At 46.2% G+C, this 21,460-nt stretch overlaps 1 protein-coding gene across 1 annotated transcript in view; it reads left to right on the plus strand.

Moving 5' to 3' along the window:
- Positions 1-815: 815 nt before the first annotated feature.
- CREB3 (cAMP responsive element binding protein 3) overlaps positions 816-21,460 on the plus strand; it is a 59,695-nt gene continuing 39,050 nt past the window's right edge. Inside the window, exons 1-3 of the mRNA XM_068253429.1 lie at positions 816-919; positions 5,314-5,436; positions 5,731-5,998. Coding sequence (XP_068109530.1) covers positions 5,314-5,436; positions 5,731-5,998 — 391 coding nt within the window. The 5' untranslated portion in view covers positions 816-919. The remainder of the gene's footprint in view (positions 920-5,313; positions 5,437-5,730; positions 5,999-21,460) is intronic.

Consider the following 21,460-nt stretch of genomic DNA (forward strand, 5'->3'; position numbering starts at 1 on the left):
ACTGTAATTTCAATATTTACCTTTGCTGGCTCCAGCGGGGGCGCTGTGGCGGCTTTCCATTCCGAACTACACGGAAATACCCGATCTCATTCGGGTCCGCTCTACTGCGCAGGCGCAGGACACTTGCGCCTGCGCAGTAGAGCGGACCCGACGGCGATCAGGTATTTCCGTGTAGTTCGGAGCCGACAGCCATCAGAGCGCCTGCGCAAGAGCCAGGAAGGTAAATATTACGTCACGGCTGTACGGAGGGCTGCAGCGAGACCCCCGAGGGACGCAGGACGGCGTGGGAAGCCTCATTAGGATCCGGAGGCTTCCTCCACCCGAGGTGAGTACCCCCCAGGGGAACTTTTCATGTTACAGTTCCTCTTTAAATCACCTTTCTTTCCCATTCTGACTTTCAGTTTGGAGTTCAAGAGATTGTCGTGCCCCTGACCACACCCCTAAATGCATTGCCACGCCCCTGACCACACCCCTAAATGCATTGCAGCAACTGCCATGTGATTGGTTGATTAGATAACTGCATTCATGAGAAATTCCACAGGTGTTCCTAATATATATCTATATACCCGCCTGTCACTCCACAACGTCACTGGGAGAGGCGGGGCCTGTGACTGACACGCCCGTCACTCCACACAGCAGTGACGTCACCGGCAGAGGCGGGGCATGCCGCTACGTAACGCCATGACAATTGTGCGCCGCCCCCTGGACGACCCAATCAAACTCCGCGATCTGAGCTCTTCCTACTTTACTGGGAGGGGCGGTAGCAGTTGTGACGTATCAGTGGGGCGGGGACTACATCTCCCGGGGTGCCGCGCGGCTGCAGGAGGGGCGGTGACGTCATTTGTGTGGAGTTGGAACCCGGAAGAGCGGAGAGTGTCAGCTGACGGCCGCCCGGCGGAGTGTGTCTGTGTGAGCGGAGGTGGGTGACCCGCCGGCCCTCCCCCCTCTCCTCCTGTCTCTATAGGGGTCCCCCCTTCCCTACAGCCCATATAGGGGGGGCCCCCTCAGGGTCTCCCCCTTCCACTCTATAGGGGCCCCCGTGGTGCTACATCCCATAGACTCCTCCTGGTACATGTGTGACAGCCTCTGTGCTCTGTAGGGATTCCCCTGCGCTCCTACCTGCATAGAGTTGTATACTAAGTGTGGGGAAGTAGTACCGAGGAGTACCGAGCGTGGGAAGCAGTACCGGAGCGTGGGAAGCAGTGCCGGAGCGTGGGAAGCAGTACCGAGCGTGGGAAGCAGTACCGGAGCGTGGGAAGCAGTACCGGAGCGTGGGAAGTAGTACCGGAGCGTGGGAAGCAGTACCGGAGCGTGGGAAGCAGTGCCGGAGCGTGGGAAGCAGTACCGAGCGTGGGAAGCAGTACCGGAGCGTGGGAAGCAGTGCCGGAGCGTGGGAAGCAGTACCGGAGCGTGGGAAGCAGTACCGGAGCGTGGGAAGCAGTGCCGGAGCGTGGGAAGCAGTACCGAGCGTGGGAAGCAGTACCGGAGCGTGGGAAGCAGTACCGAGCGTGGGAAGCAGTACCGGAGCGTGGGAAGCAGTACCGGAGCGTGGGAAGCAGTACCGAGCGTGGGAAGCAGTACCGGAGCGTGGGAAGCAGTACCGGAGCGTGGGAAGCAGTACCGAGCGTGGGAAGTAGTACCGAGCGTGGGAAGCAGTACCGGAGCGTGGGAAGCAGTGCCGGAGCGTGGGAAGCAGTACCGAGCGTGGGAAGCAGTACCGGAGCGTGGGAAGCAGTACCGGAGCGTGGGAAGTAGTACCGGAGCGTGGGAAGCAGTACCGGAGCGTGGGAAGCAGTGCCGGAGCGTGGGAAGCAGTACCGAGCGTGGGAAGCAGTACCGGAGCGTGGGAAGCAGTGCCGGAGCGTGGGAAGCAGTACCGGAGCGTGGGAAGCAGTACCGGAGCGTGGGAAGCAGTGCCGGAGCGTGGGAAGCAGTACCGAGCGTGGGAAGCAGTACCGGAGCGTGGGAAGCAGTACCGAGCGTGGGAAGCAGTACCGGAGCGTGGGAAGCAGTACCGGAGCGTGGGAAGCAGTGCCGGAGCGTGGGAAGCAGTACCGAGCGTGGGAAGTAGTACCGAGCGTGGGAAGTAGTACCGGAGCGTGGGAAGCAGTACCGGAGCGTGGGAAGCAGTACCGGAGCGTGGGAAGCAGTACCGGAGCGTGGGAAGCAGTACCGGAGCGTGGGAAGTAGTACCGGAGCGTGGGAAGCAGTACCGGAGCGTGGGAAGCAGTACCGAGCGTGGGAAGCAGTACCGGAGCGTGGGAAGCAGTGCCGGAGCGTGGGAAGCAGTACCGAGCGTGGGAAGTAGTACCGAGCGTGGGAAGTAGTACCGGAGCGTGGGAAGCAGTACCGGAGCGTGGGAAGCAGTACCGGAGCGTGGGAAGCAGTGCCGGAGCGTGGGAAGCAGTACCGAGCGTGGGAAGCAGTACCGGAGCGTGGGAAGCAGTACCGAGCGTGGGAAGCAGTACCGGAGCGTGGGAAGTAGTACCGAGCGTGGGAAGCAGTACCGGAGCGTGGGAAGCAGTGCCGGAGCGTGGGAAGCAGTACCGAGCGTGGGAAGCAGTACCGGAGCGTGGGAAGCAGTACCGGAGCGTGGGAAGCAGTGCCGGAGCGTGGGAAGCAGTACCGGAGCGTGGGAAGTAGTACCGAGCGTGGGAAGCAGTACCGGAGCGTGGGAAGCAGTACCGGAGCGTGGGAAGTAGTACCGAGCGTGGGAAGCAGTACCGGAGCGTGGGAAGCAGTACCGGAGCGTGGGAAGCAGTGCCGGAGCGTGGGAAGCAGTACCGAGCGTGGTACCGAGCGTGGGAAGCAGTACCGGAGCGTGGGAAGCAGTACCGGAGCGTGGGAAGCAGTACCGAGCGTGGGAAGCAGTACCGGAGCGTGGGAAGCAGTACCGGAGCGTGGGAAGCAGTGCCGGAGCGTGGGAAGCAGTGCCGGAGCGTGGGAAGCAGTACCGGAGCGTGGGAAGCAGTACCGAGCGTGGGAAGCAGTACCGGAGCGTGGGAAGCAGTACCGAGCGTGGGAAGTAGTACCGAGCGTGGGAAGCAGTACCGGAGCGTGGGAAGTAGTACCGAGCGTGGGAAGCAGTACCGGAGCGTGGGAAGCAGTGCCGGAGCGTGGGAAGCAGTACCGGAGCGTGGGAAGCAGTACCGGAGCGTGGGAAGCAGTACCGGAGCGTGGGAAGTAGTACCGAGCGTGGGAAGCAGTACCGGAGCGTGGGAAGCAGTACCGGAGCGTGGGAAGCAGTGCCGGAGCGTGGGAAGCAGTACCGGAGCGTGGGAAGCAGTACCGGAGCGTGGGAAGCAGTACCGGAGCGTGGGAAGCAGTACCGAGCGTGGGAAGCAGTACCGGAGCGTGGGAAGCAGTACCGAGCGTGGGAAGTAGTACCGAGCGTGGGAAGCAGTACCGGAGCGTGGGAAGTAGTACCGAGCGTGGGAAGCAGTACCGGAGCGTGGGAAGCAGTACCGGAGCGTGGTACCGAGCGTGGGAAGCAGTACCGAGCGTGGGAAGCAGTACCGAGCGTGGGAAGCAGTACCGAGCGTGGGAAGTAGTACCGGAGCGTGGGAAGCAGTACCGGAGCGTGGGAAGCAGTACCGGAGCGTGGGAAGCAGTACCGAGCGTGGGAAGTAGTACCGAGCGTGGGAAGCAGTACCGGAGCGTGGGAAGTAGTACCGAGCGTGGGAAGCAGTACCGGAGCGTGGGAAGCAGTGCCGGAGCGTGGGAAGCAGTACCGAGCGTGGGAAGCAGTACCGGAGCGTGGGAAGTAGTACCGGAGCGTGGGAAGCAGTACCGGAGCGTGGGAAGTAGTACCGAGCGTGGGAAGCAGTACCGGAGCGTGGGAAGCAGTACCGGAGCGTGGGAAGCAGTACCGAGCGTGGGAAGTAGTACCGGAGCGTGGGAAGCAGTACCGGAGCGTGGGAAGTAGTACCGAGCGTGGGAAGCAGTACCGGAGCGTGGGAAGCAGTACCGGAGCGTGGGAAGCAGTGCCGGAGCGTGGGAAGCAGTGCCGGAGCGTGGGAAGCAGTACCGGAGCGTGGGAAGCAGTACCGGAGCGTGGGAAGCAGTACCGGAGCGTGGGAAGCAGTACCGAGCGTGGGAAGCAGTACCGGAGCGTGGGAAGCAGTACCGGAGCGTGGGAAGCAGTACCGAGCGTGGGAAGCAGTACCGGAGCGTGGGAAGCAGTACCGGAGCGTGGGAAGCAGTACCGAGCGTGGGAAGCAGTGCCGGAGCGTGGGAAGCAGTGCCGGAGCGTGGGAAGCAGTGCCGGAGCGTGGGAAGCAGTGCCGGAGCGTGGGAAGCAGTGCCGGAGCGTGGGAAGCAGTGCCGGAGCGTGGGAAGCAGTGCCGGAGCGTGGGAAGCAGTGCCGGAGCGTGGGAAGCAGTGCCGGAGCGTGGGAAGCAGTGCCGGAGCGTGGGAAGCAGTGCCGGAGCGTGGGAAGCAGTGCCGGAGCGTGGGAAGCAGTGCCGGAGCGTGGGAAGCAGTGCCGGAGCGTGGGAAGCAGTGCCGGAGCGTGGGAAGCAGTGCCGAGCGTGGGAAGCAGTGCCGGAGCGTGGGAAGCAGTGCCGGAGCGTGGGAAGCAGTGCCGGAGCGTGGGAAGCAGTACCGGAGCGTGGGAAGCAGTACCGAGCGTGGGAAGCAGTGCCGGAGCGTGGGAAGCAGTGCCGGAGCGTGGGCAGCAGTGCCGGAGCGTGGGAAGCAGTGCCGGAGCGTGGGAAGCAGTGCCGGAGCGTGGGAAGCAGTGCCGGAGCGTGGGAAGCAGTGCCGGAGCGTGGGAAGCAGTGCCGGAGCGTGGGAAGCAGTGCCGGAGCGTGGGAAGCAGTACCCGAGCGTGGGAAGCAGTACCCGAGCGTGGGAAGCAGTACCGGAGCGTGGGAAGCAGTACCGGAGCGTGGGAAGCAGTACCGGAGCGTGGGAAGCAGTGCGGAGCGTGGGAAGCAGTGCGGAGCGTGGGAAGCAGTACCCGAGCGTGGGAAGCAGTACCCGAGCGTGGGAAGCAGTGCCGGAGCGTGGGAAGCAGTGCCGGAGCGTGGGAAGCAGTGCCGGAGCGTGGGAAGCAGTGCCGGAGCGTGGGAAGCAGTGCCGGAGCGTGGGAAGCAGTGCCGGCGCGTGGGAAGCGGGGAAGCAGTACCCGAGCGTGGGAAGCGGGGAAGTAGTACCCGAGCGTGGGAAGTAGTACCCGAGCGTGGGAAGTAGTACCCGAGCGTGGGAAGCGGGGAAGTAGTACCCGAGCGTGGGAAGTAGTACCCGAGCGTGGGAAGTAGTACCGAGTATGGGAAGCGGGGAAGTAGTACTAACTACTGTTCTCTTTTTCAGATGTCCCTGCTGGATGAATTTGGTGACATGGAGGAGTCAGAGTTCTTAGATTTCCTATTGGATGATGTGTTTTCTTCGGTGTCAGAGAAGTCTGGTGGTGACTGGGGTCCAGGGGAGATGGAGGTGAGATATATTGCATGGCCTGTACTTGTCTGTGTAGAGAGAGGTGGGTATGTTCATACTGGGTGTTACTGCTTCCTCTCTATAGAGATATGTTGTTTCCTTACGGGGTTGTGCCTCCTGCAGAATGCTTGCTCCTCCCCATCTGGTGTCCTGTGGTGGCCGCACCTCTTGTTGCTTAGCGCTCATTGTTTACCCGGCCCCCTAAGTGTCTTTGTGATGAAGATGTGTAAGATATGTGATTACGTACCTAGCTGTATGCATTGTGAGTAGTGACTGGCATCCATCTTGTGTTAGGCTCTGTGTGACACAGAAGTGGAAGGCTTCCTGTCGGAGCTTCTGGAAAGTCCTTTGTGTGAGGAGCCAGTCTCCCCTCCAGCCAGTGACAGTGGTATTTCTGAGGGTCATGTGACTGTCCCATCTCCAGAGACCTGGGAATCTTCCCCTCGTCACAGTCCCAGCATCGTACAAAGTGAGCACAATTATTATCTGGTCCAGGAGGACTGCGGAGACCTGAAGAGCGTGCGCTCCGAGACCTGCGATGGGGACGTCTTCATAAACCTGGGTAAGGCTGGAATCTGGCATTTCCTCTGCAGTCTAAGCATCCTTCCATATCCTGGTGACTCCGCCCATCACAGCATCCTTCCATATCCTGGTGACTCCGCCCATCACAGCATCCTTCCATATCCTGGTGACTCCGCCCATCACAGCATCCTTCCATATCCTGGTGACTCCGCCCATCACAGCATCCTTCCATATCCTGGTGATTCCGCCCATCACAGCATCCTTTCATATCCTGGTGACTCCGCCCATCACAGCATCCTTCCATATCCTGGTGACTCCGCTTATCACAGCATGTTAGGCTTGTCTGGTCAAAAACCACAGTTCAGACTGTATGCTCATATGACTGACCCAGAGCCCAGCCAGTAACACCTGCACAATCTCCTGCCTAACACAATACTAACAATACCCTGCAGGCCGATGTATCATACAGTATGACAGCCAATCACCAGACAGAACCTGAATTCCTAGCAATGCAATGGGCACAAACAGATAAATCTATCTATCAGTCACATGAGGCCTAATGGATAAGGCTATACAGAGGCAGGAGAGCCAGGAGCTCCAGGTAGCAGTTAGCAGGTCCATGATAGGGACTTCCCAGAGGTAGCGTAGTCAAGACCAGCCAAAGTCAGTCCAGGCAATCCTTGTCCCCAAGCAAAGGTCAATCCAGGCGGCAGGCAAAGCGTAGTCCAGGTACAAGGCAAGGTTTGCAACAAGAATCCAGCAGGTATAAGCGTGGTCAAAATACAAGGCAATAGTCGGCAACAGGAATCAATATAGACAGTGAGCGCTACCCAGCGATGACTGCCCCAGTCATCACCCGTGATAGCATTTAGCTTTGGCTTGTTGCTGGGTAGCGCTCACTGTCTATATTGATTCCTGTTGCCGACTATTGCTCACCAAGTTTATGTACTAGGACTAACCAATCAACATAAAGCAGAATTGAAAACAAACCAATAGTGATGCAGCGTGTCAGAGTTGCTGCTTACATCTGCGGAGCGCGTACTGAGAGGGCGTCCTCCGCCTATCCAATGAGATCTGAGCAGCCTCCTGCGTTCCACTGACGTCAGCGGCTTGCCGAGACCCGGAAGCTACAGCCCGAGTCTCGGCATTCAGCTGCTGACTAGACACAACAAACCTTACACAGCATCCTTCCATATCCTGGTGACTCCTCCCATCACCGCATCCCTCCATATCCTGGTGACTCCTCCCATCTCCGCATCCTTCCATATCCTGGTGACTCCTCCCATGACAGCATCCCTCCATATCCTGGCGCCTCCTCCCATGACAGCATCCCTCCATATCCTGGTGAAGCCTCCCACGTTGGCATCCTTCCATATCCTGGTGACTCCTCCCACGTTGGCATCCTTCCATATCCTGGTGACTCCTCCCACGTTGGCATCCTTCCATATCCTGGTGACTCTGCCTATGACAGCATCCTTCCACATCTCCTGCAGCACTTTAGAGTACATGGTCATTTCACTGACTGTCCTCAGAGGAGCTCACAATCTGATCCTACCGTAGTCATAGTCTAATATTCTACCATATTATTATGTATTTATGTAGCACTGACATCTTCTGCAGCACATTACAGAGTACATAGTCATTTCACTGACTGTCCTCAGAGGAGCTCACAATCTGATCCTACCGTTGTCATAGTCTAATATTCTACCATATTATTATGTATTTATGTAGCACTGACATCTTCTGCAGCACATTACAGAGTACATAGTCATTTCACTGACTGTCCTCAGAGGAGCTCACAATCTGATCCTACCGTTGTCATAGTGTAATGTCCTACCATATTATTATTATGTATTTATATAGCCCTGACATCTCCTGCAGCACATTACAGAGTACATAGTCATGTCACTGACTGTCCTCAGAGGAGCTCACACTCTAATCCTACCATAGTCATAGTCTAATGTCCTACCATATTATTATGTATTTATGTAGCACTGACATCTTCTGCAGCACCGTACAGAGTACATAGTCATGTCACTGACTGTCCTCAGAGGAGCTCACAATCTAATCCTACCATAGTCATAGTCTAATGTCCTACCATATTATTATTATGTATTTATATAGCACTGACATCTCCTGCAGCACATTACAGAGTACATAGTCATGCCACTGACTGTCCTCAGAGGAGCTCACACTCTAATCCTACCATAGTCATAGTCTAATGTCCTACCATATTATTATTATGTATTTATATAGCACTGACATCTCCTGCAGCACATTACAGAGTACATAGTCATGTCACTGACTGTCCTCAGAGGAGCTCACCCTCAAATCCTACCATAGTCATAGTCTAATGTCCTACCATATTATTATTATGTATTTATATAGCAGTGACATCTCCTGCAGCACATTACAGAGTACATAGTGATGTCACTGACTCTCCTCAGAGGAGCTCACACTCTAATCCTACCATAGTCATAGTCTAATGTCCTACCATATTATTATTATGTATTTATATAGCACTGACATCTTCTGCAGCACATTACAGAGTACATAGTCATGTCACTGACTGTCCTCGGAGGAGCTCACACTCTAATCCTACCATAGTCATAGTCTAATGTCCTACCATATTATTATTATGTATTTATATAGCACTGACATCTTCTGCAGCACATTACAGAGTACATAGTCATGTCACTGACTGTCCTCAGAGGAGCTCACACTCTAATCCTACCATAGTCATAGTGTAATGTCCTACCATATTATTATTATGTATTTATATAGCACTGACATCTCCTGCAGCACATTACAGAGTACATAGTCATGTCACTGACTGTCCTCGGAGGAGCTCACACTCTAATCCTACCATAGTCATAGTCTAATGTCCTACCATATTAATATTATGTATTTATATAGCACTGACATCTTCTGCAGCACATTACAGAGTACATAGTCATGTCACTGACTGTCCTCAGAGGAGCTCACACGCTAATCCTACCATAGTCATAGTCTAATGTCCTACCATATTATTATTATGTATTTATATAGCACTGACATCTCCTGCAGCACATTACAGAGTACATAGTCATGTCACTGACTGTCCTCAGAGGAGCTCACACGCTAATCCTACCATAGTCATAGTCTAATGTCCTACCATATTATTATTATGTATTTATATAGCACTGACATCTTCTGCAGCACATTACAGAGTACATAGTCATGTCACTGGCTGTCCTCAGAGGAGCTCACAATCTAATCCTACCATAGTCATAGTGTAATGTCCTACCATATTATTATTATGTATTTATGTAGTACTGACTTCTCCTGCAGCACATTACAGAGCACATAGTCATGTCACTGGCTGTCCTCAGAGGAGCTCACAATCTAATCCTACCATAGTCATAGTGTAATGTCCTACCATATTATTATTATTATGTATTTATATAGCACTGACATCTTCTGCAGCACTGTACAGAGTACATAGTCATGTCACTGGCTGTCCTCAGAGGAGCTCACAATCTAATCCTACCATAGTCATAGTGTAATGTCCTACCATATTATTATTATGTATTTATATAGCACTGACATCTCCTGCAGCACATTACAGAGTACATAGTCATGTCACTGACTGTCCTCAGAGGAGCTCACACTCTAATCCTACCATAGTCATAGTCTAATGTCCTACCATATTATTATTATGTATTTATATAGCACTGACATCTCCTGCAGCACATTACAGAGTACATAGTCATTTCACTGACTGTCCTCAGAGGAGCTCACAATCTGATCCTACCGTAGTCATATGTAACTAAACAGAGGAAAGTAGTTCCCTTTAAGTACCGCACCACTCCAAAATAATAATCAAACATCGACTTTATTCAATATACATAAAAACATTTAAAAACCAACATGAGCAACCATGTCAAAAATACTGGGGTTACATTCAATAATGAAAAGTACATAAAATCTCCATATAATGTATCAAAAACCAATGATGCACCTGTACAAATAAATACGCATAACTGTGAACGTCCACATTGCTACCCAAGCAAGGTGAAAAAAGGTAGGAAGCGAACCAGCATCACAGAGGTGAAAGACCGTGATGAAAAGTGAACAAGTGAAAAAACAAAAACAAACAAAGGAGACCAGTACAATTAGACCAGAGTAAAGTGCTAGAGTGCATGAAAGGTCAGCGTTATAACGCTATGAAGAAAGTGCAGTAAATATTGAAAAAGTGCTGTGTGCAACAAGTGACAAGCAGCGACTAGCGCTGTGAAGGAGCTGAAGCTTACCTAAGGTCTATATGTGGAGAAGGAATGACATGGTGAGCCGACCTGCCAACACTCTAATCCTACCATAGTCATAGTCTAATGTCCTACCATATTATTATTATGTATTTATATAGCCCTGACATCTCCTGCAGCACATTACAGAGTACATAGTCATGTCACTGACTGTCCTCAGAGGAGCTCACACTCTAATCCTACCATAGTCATAGTCTAATGTCCTACCATATTATTATTATGTATTTATATAGCACTGACATCTCCTGCAGCACATTACAGAGTACATAGTCATGTCACTGACTGTCCTCAGAGGAGCTCACACTATAATCCTATCATAGTCCTAGTCTAATGTCCTACCATATTATTATTATGTATTTATATAGCACTGACATCTCCTGTAGCACATTACAGAGTACATAGTCATGTCACTGACTGTCCTCAGAGGAGCTCACACTCTAATCCTACCATAGTCATAGTCTAATGTCCTACCATATTATTATTATGTATTTATATAGCACTGACATCTCCTGTAGCACATTACAGAGTACATAGTCATGTCACTGACTGTCCTCAGAGGAGCTCACACTCTAATCCTACCATAGTCATAGTCTAATGTCCTACCATATTATTATGTGTTTATATAGCACTGACATCTTCTGCAGCATATTACAGAGTACATAGTCATGCCACTGACTGTCCCCAGAGGAGCTCACAATCTAACCCTACCATAATCATAGCCTAATGTCCTACCATATTATTATTATGTATTTATATAGCACTGACATCCTCTGCAGCACATTACAGAGAACATAGTCATGTCACTAACTGTCCTCAGAGGAGCTCACACTCTAATCCTATCATAGTCTAATGTCCTACCATATTATTATTATGTATTTATATAGCACTGACATCTTCTGCAGCACATTACAGAGTACATAGTCATGTCACTGACTGTCCCCAGAGGAGCTCACACTCTAATCCCACCATAGTCATAGTCTAATGTCCTACCATATTATTATTATGTATTTATGTAGCACTGACATCTTCTGCAGCACATTACAGAGTACATAGTCATGTCACTGACTGTCCCCAGAGGAGCTCACACTCTAATCCCACCATAGTCATAGTCTAATGTCCTACCATATTATTATTATGTATTTATATAGCACTGACATCTTCTGCAGCACATTACAGAGTACATAGTCATGTCACTGACTGTCCTCAGAGGAGCTCACACTCTAATCCTACCATAGTCATAGTCTAATGTCCTACCATATTATTATTATGTATTTATATAGCACTGACCTCTCCTGCAGCACTTTACAGAGTACATAGTCATGTCACTGACTGTCCTCAGAGGAGCTCACACTCTAATCCTACCATAGTCATAGTGTAATGTCCTACCATATTATTATTATGTATTTATATAGCAGTGACATCTTCTGCAGCACATTACAGAGTACATAGCCATGTCACTGACTGTCCTCAGAGGAGCTCACAATCTAACCCTTCCATAGTCATAGTCTAATGTCCTACCATATTATTATTATGTATTTATATAGCACTGACCTCTTCTGCAGCACATTACAGAGTACATAGTCATGTCACTGACTCTCCTCAGGGGAGCTCACACTCTAATCCTACCATAGTCCTAGTCTAATGTCCTACCATATTATTATTATTATGTATTTATATAGCACTGACGTCTTCTGCAACACATTACAGAGTACATAGCCATGTCACTGACTGTCCTCAGAGAAGCTCACACTCTAATCCTACCATAGTCATAGTCTAATGTCCTACCATATTATTATTATGTATTTATATAGCACTGACATCTTCTGCTGCACTGTACAGAGTACATAGTCATGTCACTGACTGTCCTCAGAGGAGCTCACACTCTATTCCTACCATAGTCCTAGTCTAATGTCCTACCACATTATTATTATGTATTTATATAGCACTGACATCTTCTGCAGCACATTACAGAGTACATAGTCATGTCACTGACTGTCCTCAGAGGAGCTCACACTCTAATCCTACCATAGTCCTAGTCTAATGTCCTACCATATTATTATTATGTATTTATATAGCACTGACATCTCCTGCAGCACATTACAGAGTACATAGCCATGTCACTGACTGTCCTCAGAGGAGCTCACACTCTAATCCTACCATAGTCATAGCCTAATGTCCTACCATATTATTATTATGTATTTATATAGCACTGCCATCTCCTGCAGCACATTACAGAGTACATAGTCATGTCACTGACTGTCCTCAGAGGAGCTCACACTCTAATCCTACCATAGTCATAGTCTAATGTCCTACCATATTATTATGTATTTATATAGCACTGACCTCTTCTGCAGCATATTACAGGGTACATAGTCATGTCACTGACTGTCCTCAGAGAAGCTCACACTCTAATCCTACCATAGTCATAGTGTAATGTCCTACCATATTATTATTATGTATTTATATAGCACTGACACCTTCTGCAGCACATTACAGAGTACATAGTCATGTCACTGACTGTCCTGAGAGGAGCTCACACTCTAATCCTACCATAGTCATAGTGTAATGTCCTACCATATTATTATTATGTATTTATATAGCACTGACATCTTCTGCAGCACATTACAGAGTACATAGCCATGTCACTGACTGTCCTCAGAGGAGCTCACACTCTAATCCTACCATAGTCATATGTCCTACCATATTATTATTATGTATGTATATAGCACTGACATCTTCTGCAGCACATTACAGAGTACATAGTCATGTCACTGACTGTCCTCAGAGGAGCTCACACTCTAATCCTGCCATAGTCATAGTGTAATGTCCTACCATATTATTATTATTTATATAGCACTGACATCTTCTGCAGCACATTACAGAGTACATAGTCATGTCACTGACTGTCCTCAGAGGAGCTCACACTCTAATCCTACCATAGTCATAGTCTAATGTCCTACCATATTATTATTATTATGTATTTATATAGCACTGACATCTTCTGCAGCACATTACAGAGTACATAGTCATGTCACTGACTGTCCTGAGAGGAGCTCACAATATAATCCTAGCATAGTCATAGTCTCATGTCCTACCGTATTATTATTATTATGTATTTATACAGCACTGACATCTTCTGCAGCACATTACACAGTACATAGTCATGTCACTGACTGTCCTCAGAGGAGCTCACACTCTAATCCTACCATATTCATAGTCTCATGTCCTACCATATTATTATTATTATGTATTTATATAGCACTGACATCTCCTGCAGCACATTACAGAGTACATAGTCATGTCACTGACTGTCCTCAGAGGAGCTCACACTCTAATCCTGCCATAGTCATAGTCTAATGTCCTACCATATTATTATTATGTGTTTATATAGCACTGACATCTTCTGCAGCATATTACAGAGTACATAGTCATGTCACTGACTGTCCCCAGAGGAGCTCACAATCTAACCCTACCATAGTCATAGCCTAATGTCCTACCATATTATTATTATGTATTTATATAGCACTGACATCCTCTGCAGCACATTACAGAGAACATAGTCATGTCACTAACTGTCCTCAGAGGAGCTCACACTCTAATCCTGCCATAGTCATAGTCTAATGTCCTACCATATTATTATGTGTTTATATAGCACTGACATCTTCTGCAGCATATTACAGAGTACATAGTCATGCCACTGACTGTCCCCAGAGGAGCTCACAATCTAACCCTACCATAGTCATAGCCTAATGTCCTACCATATTATTATTATGTGTTTATATAGCACTGACATCTTCTGCAGCACATTACAGAGTACATAGTCATGTCACTGGACTGTCCTCAGAGGGGCTCACACTCTAATCCTACCATAGTCATAGTCTAATGTCCTACCATATTATTATTATGTATTTATATAGCACTGACATCTTCTGCAGCACTGTATAGAGTGCATAGTCATGTCACTGACTGTCCTCAGAGGAGCTCACACTCTAATCCTACCATAGTCATAGTCTCATGTCCTACCATATTATTATTATGTATTTATATAGCACTGACATCTCCTGCAGCACATTACAGAGTACAGAGTCATGTCACTGACTGTCCTCAGAGGAGCTCACACTCTAATCCTGCCATAGTCATAGTCTAATGTCCAACCATATTATTATTATTATGTATTTATATAGCACTGACATCTTCTGCAGCACATTACAGAGTACATAGTCATGTCACTGACTGTCCTCAGAGGAGCTCACACTCTAATCCTGCCATAGTCATAGTCTAATGTCCTACCATATTATTATTATGTATTTATATAGCACTGACATCTTCTGCAGCACATTACAGAGTACATAGTCATGTCACTGACTGTCCTCAGAGGAGCTCACACTCTAATCCTACCATAGTCATAGCCTAATGTCCTACCATATTATTATTATGTATTTATATAGCACTGACATCTCCTGCATCACATTACAGAGTACATAGTCATGTCACTGACTGTCCTCAGAGGAGCTCACACTCTAATCCTACCATAGTCATAGTCTCATGTCCTACCATATTATTATTATGTATTTATATAGCACTGAAATCTTCTGCAGCACTGTATAGAGTGCATAGTCATGTCACTGACTGTCCTCAGAGGAGCTCACACTCTAATCCTACCATAGTCATAGTCTAATGTCCTACCACATTATTATTGTGTATTTATATAGCAGTGACATCTCCTGCAGCACTTTACAGAGTACATAGTCATGTCACTGACTGTCCTCAGAGGAGCTCACACTCTAATCCTACCATAGTCATAGTCTCATGTCCTACCATATTATTATTATGTATTTATATAGCACTGACATCTCCTGCAGCACATTACAGAGTACAGAGTCATGTCACTGACTGTCCTCAGAGGAGCTCACACTCTAATCCTGTCATAGTCTAATGTCCAACCATATTATTATTATGTATTTATATAGCACTGACATCTTCTGCAGCACATTACAGAGTACATAGTCATGTCACTGACTGTCCTCAGAGGAGCTCACACTCTAATCCTGCCATAGTCATAGTCTAATGTCCTACCATAATATTATTATGTATTTATATAGCACTGACATCTCCTGCAGCACATTACAGAGTACATAGTCATGTCACTGACTGTCCTCAGAGGAGCTCACACTCTAATCCTACCATAGTCATAGTGTAATGTCCTACCATATTATTACTATGTATTTATATAGCACTGACATCTTCTGCAGCACATTACAGAGTACATAGTCATGTCACTGACTGTACGCAGAGGAGCTCACACTCTAATCCTACCATAGTCATAGTCTAATGTCCTACCATATTATTATTATGTATTTATATAGCACTGACATCTCCTGCAGCACATTACAGAGTACATAGTCATGTCACTGACTGTCCTCAGAGGAGCTCACACTCTAATCCTACCATAGTCATAGTCTCATGTCCTACCATATTATTATTATGTATTTATATAGCACTGACATCTCCTGCAGCACATTACAGAGTACAGAGTCATGTCACTGACTGTCCTCAGAGGAGCTCACACTCTAATCCTGCCATAGTCATAGTCTAATGTCCAACCATATTATTATTATTATGTATTTATATAGCACTGACATCTTCTGCAGCACATTACAGAGTACATAGTCATGTCACTGACTGTCCTCAGAGGAGCTCACACTCTAATCCTGCCATAGTCATAGTGTAATGTCCTACCATATTATTATTATGTATTTATATAGCACTGACATCTCCTGCAGCACATTACAGAGTACATAGTCATGTCACTGACTGTCCTCAGAGGAGCTCACACTCTAATCCTACCATAGTCATAGTGTAATGTCCTACCATATTATTACTATGTATTTATATAGCACTGACATCTTCTGCAGCACATTACAGAGTACATAGTCATGTCACTGACTGTACGCAGAGGAGCTCACACTCTAATCCTACCATAGTCATAGTCTAATGTCCTACCATATTATTATTATGTATTTATATAGCACTGACATCTCCTGCAGCACATTACAGAGTACATAGTCATGTCACTGACTGTCCTCAGAGGAGCTCACACTCTAATCCTACCATAGTCATAGTGTAATGTCCTACCATATTATTATTATGTATTTATATAGCACTGACATCTCCTGCAGCACATTACAGAGTACATAGTCATGTCACTGACTGTCCTCAGAGGAGCTCACACTCTAATCCTACCATAGTCATAGTGTAATGTCCTACCATATTATTATTATGTATTTATATAGCACTGACACCTTCTGCAGCACATTACAGAGTACATAGTCATGTCACTGACTGTCCTCAGAGGAGCTCACACTCTAATCCTACCATAGTCATAGTGTAATGTCCTACCATATTATTATTATGTATTTATATAGCACTGACATCTTCTTCAGCACATTACAGAGTACATAGTCATGTCACTGACTGTCCTCAGAGGAGCTCACACTCTAATCCTACCATAGTCATAGCCTAATGTCCTACCATATTATTATTATGTATTTATATAGCAGTGACATCTTCTGCAGCACATTACAGAGTACATAGTCATGTCACTGACTGTCCTCAGAGGAGCTCACACTCTAATCCTACCATAGTCATAGTGTAATGTCCTACCATATTATTATTATGTATTTATATAGCACTGACACCTTCTGCAGCACATTACAGAGTACATAGTCATGTCACTGACTGTCCTCAGAGGAGCTCACACTCTAATCCTGCCATAGTCATAGTCTAATGTCCTACCATATTATTATGTATTCATATAGCACTGACATCTTCTGCAGCACATTACAGAGTACATAGTCATGTCACTCACTGTCCTCAGAGGAGCTCACACTCTAATCCTACCATAGTCAGTCTAATGTCCTACCATATTATTATTATGTATTTATATAGCACTGACCTCTCCTGCAGCACTTTACAGAGTACATAGTCATGTCACTGACTGTCCTCAGAGGAGCTCACACTCTAATCCTACCATAGTCATAGTGTAATGTCCTACCATATTATTATGTATTTATATAGCAGTGACATCTTCTGCAGCACATTACAGAGTACATAGCCATGTCACTGACTGTCCTCAGAGGAGCTCACAATCTAACCCTTCCATAGTCATAGTCTAATGTCCTACCATATTATTATTATGTATTTATATAGCACTGACGTCTTCTGCAACACATTACAGAGTACATAGCCATGTCACTGACTGTCCTCAGAGAAGCTCACACTCTAATCCTACCATAGTCATAGTCTAATGTCCTACCATATTATTATTATGTATTTATATAGCACTGACATCTTCTGCTGCACTGTACAGAGTACATAGTCATGTCACTGACTGTCCTCAGAGGAGCTCACACTCTAATCCTACCATAGTCATAGTGTAATGTCCTACCATATTATTACTATGTATTTATATAGCACTGACATCTTCTGCAGCACATTACAGAGTACATAGTCATGTCACTGACTGTACGCAGAGGAGCTCACACTCTAATCCTACCATAGTCATAGTCTAATGTCCTACCATATTATTATTATGTATTTATATAGCACTGACATCTCCTGCAGCACATTACAGAGTACATAGTCATGTCACTGACTGTCCTCAGAGGAGCTCACACTCTAATCCTACCATAGTCATAGTCTCATGTCCTACCATATTATTATTATGTATTTATATAGCACTGACATCTCCTGCAGCACATTACAGAGTACAGAGTCATGTCACTGACTGTCCTCAGAGGAGCTCACACTCTAATCCTGCCATAGTCATAGTCTAATGTCCAACCATATTATTATTATTATGTATTTATATAGCACTGACATCTTCTGCAGCACATTACAGAGTACATAGTCATGTCACTGACTGTCCTCAGAGGAGCTCACACTCTAATCCTGCCATAGTCATAGTCTAATGTCCTACCATATTATTATTATGTATTTATATAGCACTGACATCTCCTGCAGCACATTACAGAGTACATAGTCATGTCACTGACTGTACGCAGAGGAGCTCACACTCTAATCCTACCATAGTCATAGTCTAATGTCCTACCATATTATTATTATGTATTTATATAGCACTGACATCTCCTGCAGCACATTACAGAGTACATAGTCATGTCACTGACTGTCCTCAGAGGAGCTCACACTCTAATCCTACCATAGTCATAGTCTCATGTCCTACCATATTATTATTATGTATTTATATAGCACTGACATCTCCTGCAGCACATTACAGAGTACAGAGTCATGTCACTGACTGTCCTCAGAGGAGCTCACACTCTAATCCTGCCATAGTCATAGTCTAATGTCCAACCATATTATTATTATTATTATGTATTTATATAGCACTGACATCTTCTGCAGCACATTACAGAGTACATAGTCATGTCACTGACTGTCCTCAGAGGAGCTCACACTCTAATCCTGCCATAGTCATAGTCTAATGTCCTACCATATTATTATTATGTATTTATATAGCACTGACATCTCCTGCAGCACATTACAGAGTACATAGTCATGTCACTGACTGTCCTCAGAGGAGCTCACACTCTAATCCTACCATAGTCATAGTGTAATGTCCTACCATATTATTACTATGTATTTATATAGCACTGACATCTTCTGCAGCACATTACAGAGTACATAGTCATGTCACTGACTGTACGCAGAGGAGCTCACACTCTAATCCTACCATAGTCATAGTCTAATGTCCTACCATATTATTATTATGTATTTATATAGCACTGACATCTCCTGCAGCACATTACAGAGTACATAGTCATGTCACTGACTGTCCTCAGAGGAGCTCACACTCTAATCCTACCATAGTCATAGTGTAATGTCCTACCATATTATTATTATGTATTTATATAGCACTGACATCTCCTGCAGCACATTACAGAGTACATAGTCATGTCACTGACTGTCCTCAGAGGAGCTCACACTCTAATCCTACCATAGTCATATTGTAATGTCCTACCATATTATTATTATGTATTTATATAGCACTGACACCTTCTGCAGCACATTACAGAGTACATAGTCATGTCACTGACTGTCCTCAGAGGAGCTCACACTCTAATCCTACCATAGTCATAGTGTAATGTCCTACCATATTATTATTATGTATTTATATAGCACTGACATCTTCTTCAGCACATTACAGAGTACATAGTCATGTCACTGACTGTCCTCAGAGGAGCTCACACTCTAATCCTACCATAGTCATAGCCTAATGTCCTACCATATTATTATTATGTATTTATATAGCAGTGACATCTTCTGCAGCACATTACAGAGTACATAGTCATGTCACTGACTGTCCTCAGAGGAGCTCACACTCTAATCCTACCATAGTCATAGTGTAATGTCCTACCATATTATTATTATGTATTTATATAGCACTGACACCTTCTGCAGCACATTACAGAGTACATAGTCATGTCACTGACTGTCCTCAGAGGAGCTCACACTCTAATCCTGCCATAGTCATAGTCTAATGTCCTACCATATTATTATGTATTCATATAGCACTGACATCTTCTGCAGCACATTACAGAGTACATAGTCATGTCACTCACTGTCCTCAGAGGAGCTCACACTCTAATCCTACCATAGTCAGTCTAATGTCCTACCATATTATTATTATGTATTTATATAGCACTGACCTCTCCTGCAGCACTTTACAGAGTACATAGTCATGTCACTGACTGTCCTCAGAGGAGCTCACACTCTAATCCTACCATAGTCATAGTGTAATGTCCTACCATATTATTATGTATTTATATAGCAGTGACATCTTCTGCAGCACATTACAGAGTACATAGCCATGTCACTGACTGTCCTCAGAGGAGCTCACAATCTAACCCTTCCATAGTCATAGTCTAATGTCCTACCATATTATTATTATGTATTTATATAGCACTGACCTCTTCTGCAGCACATTACAGAGTACATAGTCATGTCACTGACTCTCCTCGGGAGCTCACACTCTAATCCTACCATAGTCCTAGTCTTATGTCCTACCATATTATTATTATTATGTATTTATATAGCACTGACGTCTTCTGCAACACATTACAGAGTACATAGCCATGTCACTGACTGTCCTCAGAGAAGCTCACACTCTAATCCTACCATAGTCATAGTCTAATGTCCTACCATATTATTATTATGTATTTATATAGCACTGACATCTTCTGCTGCACTGTACAGAGTACATAGTCATGTCACTGACTGTCCTCAGAGGAGCTCACACTCTATTCCTACCATAGTCCTAGTCTAATGTCCTACCACATTATTATTATGTATTTATATAGCACTGACATCTTCTGCAGCACATTACAGAGTACATAGTCATGTCACTGACTGTCCTCAGAGGAGCTCACACTCTAATCCTACCATAGTCCTAGTCTAATGTCCTACCATATTATTATTATGTATTTATATAGCACTGACATCTCCTGCAGCACATTACAGAGTACATAGCCATGTCACTGACTGTCCTCAGAGGAGCTCACACTCTAATCCTACCATAGTCCTAGTCTAATGTCCTACCATATTATTATTATGTATTTATATAGCACTGACATCTCCTGCAGCACATTACAGAGTACATAGTCATGTCACTGACTGTCCTCAGAGGAGCTCACACTCTAATCCTACCATAGTCCTAGTCTAATGTCCTACCATATTATTATTATGTATTTATATAGCACTGACATCTCCTGCAGCACATTACAGAGTACATAGCCATGTCACTGACTGTCCTCAGAGGAGCTCTCACTCTAATCCTACCATAGTCATAGTGTAATGTCCTACCATATTATTATGTATTCATATAGCACTGACATCTTCTGCAGCACATTACAGAGTACATAGTCATGTCACTGACTGTCCTCAGAGGAGCTCACACTCTAATCCTACCATAGTCATAGTGTAATGTCCTACCCTATTATTATTATGTATTTATATAGCACTGACATCTTCTGCAGCACATTACAGAGTACATAGTCATGTCACTGACTGTCCTCAGAGGAGCTCACACTCTAATCCTACCATAGTCCTAGTCTAATGTCCTACCATATTATTATTATGTATTTATATAGCACTGACATCTTCTGCAGCACATTACAGAG

This window comes from Hyperolius riggenbachi, chromosome 1 (genome assembly GCF_040937935.1).
Source record: "Hyperolius riggenbachi isolate aHypRig1 chromosome 1, aHypRig1.pri, whole genome shotgun sequence".
NCBI lineage: Eukaryota > Metazoa > Chordata > Amphibia > Anura > Hyperoliidae > Hyperolius > Hyperolius riggenbachi.